The sequence below is a fragment of the Halictus rubicundus genome, unplaced genomic scaffold (genome assembly GCF_050948215.1).
Source record: "Halictus rubicundus isolate RS-2024b unplaced genomic scaffold, iyHalRubi1_principal scaffold0091, whole genome shotgun sequence".
Classification (NCBI taxonomy): Eukaryota; Metazoa; Arthropoda; class Insecta; order Hymenoptera; family Halictidae; genus Halictus; species Halictus rubicundus.
Window position 1 is genome coordinate 706,566 of NW_027488632.1, and position 9,242 is coordinate 715,807.

General features: G+C 50.7%; 1 protein-coding gene across 1 annotated transcript; it reads right to left on the bottom strand.

Moving 5' to 3' along the window:
• Positions 1-3,701: 3,701 nt before the first annotated feature.
• Positions 3,702-8,888, bottom strand: LOC143363684 (uncharacterized). Its single transcript, XM_076804235.1, has 3 exons — positions 5,455-8,888; positions 4,160-5,280; positions 3,702-4,060 (listed from the first exon to the last, which is right to left on the bottom strand). The coding sequence occupies exons 1-3, from the start codon at positions 8,886-8,888 to the stop codon at positions 3,702-3,704; spliced, it is 4,914 nt and encodes a 1,637-aa protein (XP_076660350.1).
• Between the last annotated feature and the right edge of the window lie 354 nt (positions 8,889-9,242).

The following is a 9,242-nucleotide window of genomic DNA, read 5'->3' on the forward strand; positions in this document are numbered from 1 at the left end:
CTATCCTATATAATCCTTTATCGTATCCTATCCTCTATCCTATCCTATCCTCTATCCTATCCCATCCTCTATCATATCCTGTCCTCTATCCTATCCTGATCTGTATCCTATCCCATCCTCTATCCTATCCTATCCTCTGTCCTATCCTATTTGCTATCCTATCCTATCCTCTATTCTATCCTGTCCTCTATCCTATCCTGTCCTGTATCCTATGCTATCGTCTATCCTATCCTATCCTCTATTCTATCGTATCCTCTGTCCTATCCCATCATCTATCGTATCCTATCCTCTATCCTATCCCATCCTTTATCGTATCCTATCCTCTATCCTAACCTATCCTCTATCCTAAACCATCCTCTATCGTATCCTATCCTCTATCCTATCGTATCCTATATCCTATAATATCCTCTATCCTATCCTCAATCCTATCCTATCCCCTACCTTATCCTATCCTATCCTATCCTCTATCCTGTCCTATCCTCTATCCTACAATATCCCCTATCCTATCCAATCCTCTATCCTATCCTCTATCCTACCCTCTATCCTATCGTCTATCCTATAAAATCCCCTATCCTATCCAATCCTCTATTCTATAATATCCTCTATCGTATATAATCCTCTATCCTATCCCATCCTCTATTCTATCGTATCCTCTATCCTATCCCATCATTTATCGTATCCTATCCTCTATCCTATCCTATCCTCTATCCTATCCCATCCTCTATCGTATCCTATCCTCTATCCCATCGTATGCTATATCCTATAATATCCTCTATCCTATCCTATACTTTATCCTATCCTATCCTCTATCCTATCCTATCCTATCCTCTATCCTACCCTATCCTCTATCCTATCCTATCCTCTATCCTATCCTATCCTCTATCCTATCCTATCCTCAATCCTACAATATCCCATATCCTATCGAATCCTCTATCCTATCCTCTATCCTATCCTCTATCCTATCGTCTATCCTATAATATCCCCTATTTTATCCAATCCTCTATTCTATAATATCCTCTATCCTATATAATCCTTTATCGTATCCTATCCTCTATCCTATCCTATCCTCTATCCTATCCCATCCTCTATCATATCCTGTCCTCTATCCTATCCTGATCTGTATCCTATCCCATCCTCTATCCTATCCTATCCTCTGTCCTATCCTATTTGCTATCCTATCCTATCCTCTATTCTATCCTGTCCTCTATCCTATCCTGTCCTGTATCCTATGCTATCGTCTATCCTATCCTATCCTCTATTCTATCGTATCCTCTGTCCTATCCCATCATCTATCGTATCCTATCCTCTATCCTATCCCATCCTTTATCGTATCCTATCCTCTATCCTAACCTATCCTCTATCCTAAACCATCCTCTATCGTATCCTATCCTCTATCCTATCGTATCCTATATCCTATAATATCCTCTATCCTATCCTCAATCCTATCCTATCCCCTACCTTATCCTATCCTATCCTATCCTCTATCCTGTCCTATCCTCTATCCTACAATATCCCCTATCCTATCCAATCCTCTATCCTATCCTCTATCCTACCCTCTATCCTATCGTCTATCCTATAAAATCCCCTATCCTATCCAATCCTCTATTCTATAATATCCTCTATCGTATATAATCCTCTATCCTATCCCATCCTCTATTCTATCGTATCCTCTATCCTATCCCATCATTTATCGTATCCTATCCTCTATCCTATCCTATCCTCTATCCTATCCCATCCTCTATCGTATCCTATCCTCTATCCCATCGTATGCTATATCCTATAATATCCTCTATCCTATCCTATACTTTATCCTATCCTATCCTCTATCCTATCCTATCCTATCCTCTATCCTACCCTATCCTCTATCCTATCCTATCCTCTATCCTATCCTATCCTCTATCCTATCCTATCCTCAATCCTACAATATCCCATATCCTATCGAATCCTCTATCCTATCCTCTATCCTATCCTCTATCCTATCGTCTATCCTATAATATCCCCTATTTTATCCAATCCTCTATTCTATAATATCCTCTATCCTATATAATCCTTTATCGTATCCTATCCTCTATCCTATCCTATCCTCTATCCTATCCCATCCTCTATCATATCCTGTCCTCTATCCTATCCTGTTCTGTATCCTATCCCATCCTCTATCCTATCCTATCCTCTGTCCTATCCTATTTGCTATCCTATCCTATCCTCTATCCTATCCTGTCCTCTATCCTATCCTGTCCTGTATCCTATGCTATCGTCTATCCTATCCTATCCTCTATTCTATCGTATCCTCTGTCCTATCCCATCCTCTATCGTATCCTATCCTCTATCCTATCCCATCCTTTATCGTATCCTATCCTCTATCCTATCCTATCCTCTATCCTAAACCATCCTCTATCGTATCCTATCCTCTATCCTATCGTATCCTATATCCTATAATATCCTCTATCCTATCCTCAATCCTATCCTATCCCCTACCTTATCCTATCCTATCCTATCCTCTATCCTGTCCTATCCTCTATCCTACAATATCCCCTATCCTATCCAATCCTCTATCCTATCCTCTATCCTACCCTATATCCTATCGTCTATCCTATAAAATCCCCTATCCTATCCAATCCTCTATTCTATAATATCCTCTATCGTATATAATCCTCTATCCTATCCCATCCTCTATTCTATCGTATCCTCTATCCTATCCCATCATTTATCGTATCCTATCCTCTATCCTATCCTATCCTCTATCCTATCCCATCCTCTATCGTATCCTATCCTCTATCCTATCGTATCCTATATCCTATAATATCCTCTATCCTATCCTATACTTTATCCTATCCTATCCTCTATCCTATCCTATCCTATCCTCTATCCTACCCTATCCTCTATCCTATCCTATCCTCTATCCTATCCTATCCTCTATCCTATCCTATTCTCTATCCTATCCGATCCTCTCACCTATCCTATTCTCTATCCTATCCTATCCTCTGTCCTATCCTATTTGCTATCCTATCCAATCCTCTATCCTATCCTCTATCCTACCCTCTATCCTATCGTCTATCCTATAAAATCCCCTATCCTATCCAATCCTCTATTCTATAATATCCTCTATCGTATGTAATCCTCTATCCTATCCCATCCTCTATTCTATCGTATCCTCTATCCTATCCCATCATTTATCGTATCCTATTGTTTTGGATCTTCGTTGGGTTCCGTAACGTTGGAACCTTTAACTTACGATCGCGAAATGTTTGAGAAATAAAGTCGGAATTTGTGGGAGAGCTAATCGATTTATTCGTGTTATCACTGCGGTTCTCGGAAAAGAGAGCGAGGGCTCGACGGATTGCCGTGTATATTGACGGGGCTCTCTCCCCTCGCCGCGCACCCCGAACTACTCGGTCCGCCCGAAGTGTGCGGGGAGAGAGAGAGACGAACCGCGACGACGGCCGAGTCCTCAATACAAACAAAGTTCGGCAGTCGCTAATTTGCCGTGTGTGCGTGCGGACGCACAGCGGCACCGACCAGCTGATTGCTCGAACATACCGCCCGCCTCGTTGTCGGGTCGGCAACGAAATAGTACAATGGTTTTCGGATGTTATACAGAGAAGTGAACAGAGTGAACAGAGTGAACGAAGTGAGCTACAGATATTTACAATCATTTACAATATGTACAATGTGCGTCTAAACACCGCCCGCCGTGAAGGGAGTCACGTTTCCTCGCCGGTGGAATGCTCGGAGGAAATGAGCGGTACAAGGCGCTGGATGGCTCTGGTGGTAGTACGGGTAGCGGTCTTCACGACAGCCACACGCACTCGTCCGTCGGATCCCCGATGCACCTCGACGACTCGTCCGAGAGGCCATTTCGTAGGCGGCGCGAGATCGTCCTTCAGGAGCACGACCGCACCGACGGCAAGATTCTCCCGTGCCCTTTGCCATTTCGGAAGAGTCTGCAGCTGGCTCAGGTATTCGGTACGCCACCGCTGCCAGAAACCTTCCAGAAGTCTGGATACAAGGTTCCATCTCCGTCGGCCTGCGTCGTACGTGATTTCGTCACCCGGTTCTGGAACTGCGCACAAAGAGCAAGCGTTAACCAGATGGTTTGGCGTGAGGAAGGGAGGATCATTTGGATCGTCGGACAAGGCGGAGAGGGGTCGAGAGTTCATACAAGCTTCCACTTGACACAGCAAGGTGGAAAGCTCCTCGAAGGTGAGCTGTTGTTCCCCTATTGTGCGTCGTAGATGCCTCTTCGCGGATTTCACGGCCGCTTCCCACAGACCGCCGAAATGAGGAGAATACGGCGGTATGAACCTCCATTCCGTTCCGTCGGCGGCCAGCAATTCCGCCGTTTCCTTGTAAAAGGTCGATGCAGCGTTGAACATGCGCTTCAGAAGCTGATCGGCACCTCTGAACGTCGTAGCGTTGTCACTCAGCATCTGGTGACATCTTCCGCGTCTAGCTACGAAGCGTTTGAAAGCTGCGATGAAGGAGGCAGAGGACAAATCGGACACGACATCTAAGTGGACCGCCTTCGTGCACAGGCACACGAAAACGACGACGTATCCCTTGGTGGTCCGCTGTCCCCTTGCTCTCGTCATGAGCATCGGAATCGGACCAGCATAATCGACTCCGCTGACCGAGAATGCCCTTGCTGGTTGCACTCGCTGGGCAGGCAGCATTCCCATTTGCTGGTTGCTGGTGCGCCCTTGGAGCCGAGTGCAGGTAACGCAGCCTTTTACGACCCGTTTCACCAGCGTCTTGTCTCGCGGAATCCAGTGGCGGAGCCTGAGCGTCGCCCGCGTCAAGTTCACTCCCCCATGGAGCGTCCGAAGGTGAGCTGACCGGATCAGCAATGGTGCCAACGGAGACTGTCGGTCGACTATCACAGGATGTCTCTGGTCGAATGAAACTGCTGCGTGGTCCAGTCGTCCTCCCACTCGTAAGACACCTTGACGATCTATAATCGGCCGAAGAGAAACAAGGGTCGAGGTCGATTTGATTATCTTACCCTTCTCCATTTCCGCGAGTTCGTCGCCAAAGTCGTCAGCTTGGCTCATTCGGTGGACGCTCACCCACGCCTCGTCGATCTCAGTGGCTGTCAGGAACCCGTGCTGCGGTGTACCGATGGATCGAGCGTTGTTTGCGAATCGTCGCATATACGCGGTCACTCGGACCAGCCTCAACGCTGACGAGAATCGGAGAGGGTCCCAGGGCGATTCGAAGACGGCTCGCAGACTGGGATGGTCGCCGGACTTCGTCTTCCTTGCCATCGTCGTCGTCACCGTCACTCTGCGCTCCGGAGCCTCGCTCTCGTCGACGTCACATGCGCCAGGCCAATCCTCCTGAGGCCCTGACAACCACGAGGGACCGCTCCACCAGAGGTCATCGTCGACCAGTACCTGCGCTGAAATCCCACGCGTGGCAAGGTCCGCAGGATTTTCGTCTGTCCTCGCGTGTCGCCACTCAACGTCCGGTAGCAGGCGCTGGATCTCGGCCACCCTATGCGCCACGAACGGTTTCCACCTGGAAGCATGAGACCTCACCCAGGCTAGGACGACCGATGCATCGGTCCACGCATGCATAGTCACGCTGTGAGGCCGCATCGAATCTCCTACTGCTCTCAGCAATCGGGCCAGCAGTAGAGCACCGCACAGCTCCAGCCTAGGAATGCTCTGTGGTTTGGTTGGAGCGACCTTGGTCTTCGCCATCAGTAAGTGCGTCTCGGCCCTTGCACCGGTAACTGGCACCCTTATGAAGACGGCTGCGGAGTATGCCCTTTCTGACGCGTCGCTGAATCCGTGCAGCTCTATATTGTCGCTGGTCGCCGCACGATAGCCAATCCATCTCGGAACTGTGATTCGATCGGTCCTCTCCATCTCGAATCGAATTTGCTTCCATCGCTCGGAAAACAGCTCGGACAGCGGCTCGTCCCACAACAATCCGGACAACCAGAGGTCCTGCAGCAGGATCTTCGCAGCAATGCTGATCGGAGACAGCCACCCCAGTGGATCGAAAAGCCTGGCCGTCTCAGACAAAACCGATCGTTTGGTCCATGGTTGACCTGATGTGGCAGTCCTGAGCTTCGGAGCCGCAAGAGACAGAGTGTCGTTCACCGTGCTCCATTTGAGTCCCAGCGCTCCTGCCTCTTGGTGACCCTGCAACAATTGAATGAGACCGGAGCTCGACGACAAATAATTGGTCGCCCACTTATCCAGCGGGAATCCGCCCGCCGTCAGGATGTCCGTGAGTTGACGTCGAGCCTCCTCGGTGTCGTCGATGTCATCTCCTCCGGCCAGAATGTCATCGACATACGAATTCGCTCGGAGAATCGCTGCACCCCGCGGAAATCGAGCCTTCTCGTCGTCGGCAAGTTGATGCAGTACTCTCGAGGCGAGGTACGGAGCCGACGTCGTGCCGTAGGTCACCGTCGTCAAACGGAAGTCCCGTACTTCCTCGCTTGGATCGTTCCTCCAGACGATCCTCTGCCAGTCTCTGTCCTCTGGGTGCACCTTGATCTGGCGAAACATTTTTACAATGTCCGTCGAAAAGGCATGCCGATGGAATCGCCACCTCGTTATTACGGCCCAGAGGTCAGTTTGGAGCTTCGGTCCGGCGGCCAGGTAATCGTTAATGGCACTGCCTCTGCCTGAAACGTAGGAACCATTAAAAACTACTCTTATTTTGTTTCCGGAAGGTTTTTCCCGCCACACGGCGTGATGCGGAAGGTAATTCTCCCCCCCGCCAGTCGAGTGCCGCGAGACGAACTCCATGTGCCCGAGCCGTTCGTACTCCTCCAGAAATTCGGAGTATTTCTGTCGGAGCGTCTCGTCCCTTTCTCGTCTCCTTTCGGACGATAAGAGCAAGCGCACTGCAGCCGATCGCGGAACTCCGACATCGGTGCCTGGGGTGGCAACGAACGGTAAGCGCACAACGTAGCGTCCATCCTGATCTCTGCGGTGCGTATCCTTGAAGTACTTTTCGCATGCTTCGTCCTGAGGCGTGCTTATTGCACTAGTTGGTACTTCTTCCAGCTCCCAGAACCTCTGCCAATCGTCTCGGAGGTCTCGTGCAGGCTGAACCAGCAAGGATCGCACCCGAGGTCCAGCGCTGTGGTCCGTTGTGGATGAGGTTGTGCCCATCGGCGCCCAGCCGAAGGGCGTTCGAACAATTGGAGGAGTGCCCATTGGTCCGATTCGATTCTCGAGGAGGAGGTGACCACACGCATCTGCCCCGAGAAGTAATTCCACCCTGTTCGGAGAGCGGAAGTCCTCGTCGGCTAACGGAAGTCCGTGGAGGTGAGTCCACTTCTCGTCGTTAATTTCTACCGCTGGAGTCGGAGCGGTAATTTTTCGCGTCACCAGCGCGTTTAACGCGAGTCGGAACTTGGAGTCGCGACTAGACGCGAGTAACACGGACACTTCGTGACGTACCGTGCCCACGTTTATCTCCTGGTATCCGGTCAAATGAACCTCCACGTTCCGGCGCGGAAGACGTAACGCTTGCACGACATCGTCCGTCACGAATGACATTTCGGACCCGGGGTCGAGTAACGCGCGAGCGGAGACACTGCGACCGTTCGGGGACTTCAACTCTACGCGCGCGGTGGCCAGTAAAACAACGCGATTCGACCTGAACGTGTTCACCGAACTTGTGCTTGGCTGCGCGGGAGCTTCGCTCTTCCGGAACGCCTCGTGAAGCGAGGTGTGGTGATGACCGCCGCACACCATACACCGGTAGGAAGACGTGCACGCCGCGAGCAAGTGGGTTCCCGAGAAACACGAAACGCACAGTTTATTTCGGTACACAAATTCCTTGCGTTCCGACGCGCTAAAGGTTTTGAACTGACCGCAGTGCCCTAGCTGGTGATTGTCCGAACACAGCGGGCACTTCCGAACGTTGCTGGCCTTCGCGGATGGCCCTTTGGTCATTTGCACGGTCATGGCCGTCCTTTGCTCGGGTTTTCGCGTCTCCTCTCGCTTGGTCGGTGTTGACGAACACATCGGCTCTTGGGTCGAGGCCAAGGCATGGATGCGTGATTCGAGGAAATCTCGAATCTCCACGAAGGACGGCATGATCGTCGGGTCCGGGAACATCTTCTCCCAGTCCAGGCGCGTCGTCGAGTCCAGCTTCCTGACGAGGAGTGTCACGAACCAGTCGTCCCATGTGTCGACTGGTTTTTTAAGCGCGGCCAGAGCATCTCGAGCTTGGCAGAACTCGTCGAGGACTCTGGTCAATTCCTCCGTCGAAGCTCGTTTCACTGCCGGGCAGTCCAAAAGTCTTCCGAGGTGAGCGGTGGTCAGAACACGGATGCCTCCATAACGACGTTCGAGTGCCGCCCACGCCGTCGAATAGTTCGCATCCGTCAGGGATGTACGCGCGATAACCTTCGCAGCCGCACCGGTGAGGCTCGCCTTCAAATATTGTAGGCGTTGGACGTCCTGCAATCGTTTCGAATTGTGGATCGTAGCGCGAAACGAATCGCGAAACTCCTCCCACCGTAGGAGATCGCCCGAAAATTTCTCGATGGTCAGAGTCGGCAATCTGGGTCCGGCGTTGCACTCGTGAGACTCGGCTTCAGCCGGAATTGCTGAGGCGACGGGCTTCAGATTTTCTAGCCTCTCCACCAATTCAGAGGAGTTCTGGATGTAGGCTTCCTCGACTTCGTCGTATAGGCCTCTCTTCCTGTAGTTACTGGCGGCGTAATCTGGCATCGGTCTCATAGCGTTATGATTTGCGGTGAAGTTGCGCCAGTAACTCTCCAGCAACTCGATTCTTTTCTGCAATACGACCGCGGAGAGTTTCGCTGCCCCCAATTTGTCGGTATTGATGATGCAGTTCTTGATGCGGCCAGCGATCTCCTCCTGAGCGACCACTACATCGCTGAACGTTTGCGGCATTGTTTCGGCAGTTAAAATTCAAAACGAAACGTGAAAACAAACTGATCGAGACGCGAAAGACAAAGGACTTTACGCGTATCGCGGTAAACACCTTGCCTCGGTCGGTTCGAGAGCGGTTGGTGTCCCGGTGGAAGGTCACGGAATTTTCGAATCCGTAACGGTTCGCCACGCGGTCTAAGTACCGTTTTTCGAGAACGGTCTCACGAATTCTGTTCGAAGAATTCACTTGCTCCTTTCCTTTCAGGTGCTTCCTGATTGTCTGCGACGGAGCCTCGGAAGATGCTCGATGCACTCGCGGATCACTCGAGGAGACAACGGAAGCGCACAACAGAACTCGCGGTGATGCACAGAATT

Bases quoted from the DNA above. Each gene is read 5' to 3' on its own strand.
- LOC143363684 (XM_076804235.1), bottom strand. From the start codon at position 8,888: ATGCCGCAAACGTTCAGCGATGTAGTGGTCGCTCAGGAGGAGATCGCT. The intron at 5,281-5,454 runs GTGGCGACACGC...TCCGGAGCGCAG, and splicing joins CGCCTGCTACCGGACGTTGA to AGTGACGGTGACGACGACGA. The intron at 4,061-4,159 runs GTATGAACTCTC...CTTTGTGCGCAG, and splicing joins GCTGTGTCAAGTGGAAGCTT to TTCCAGAACCGGGTGACGAA.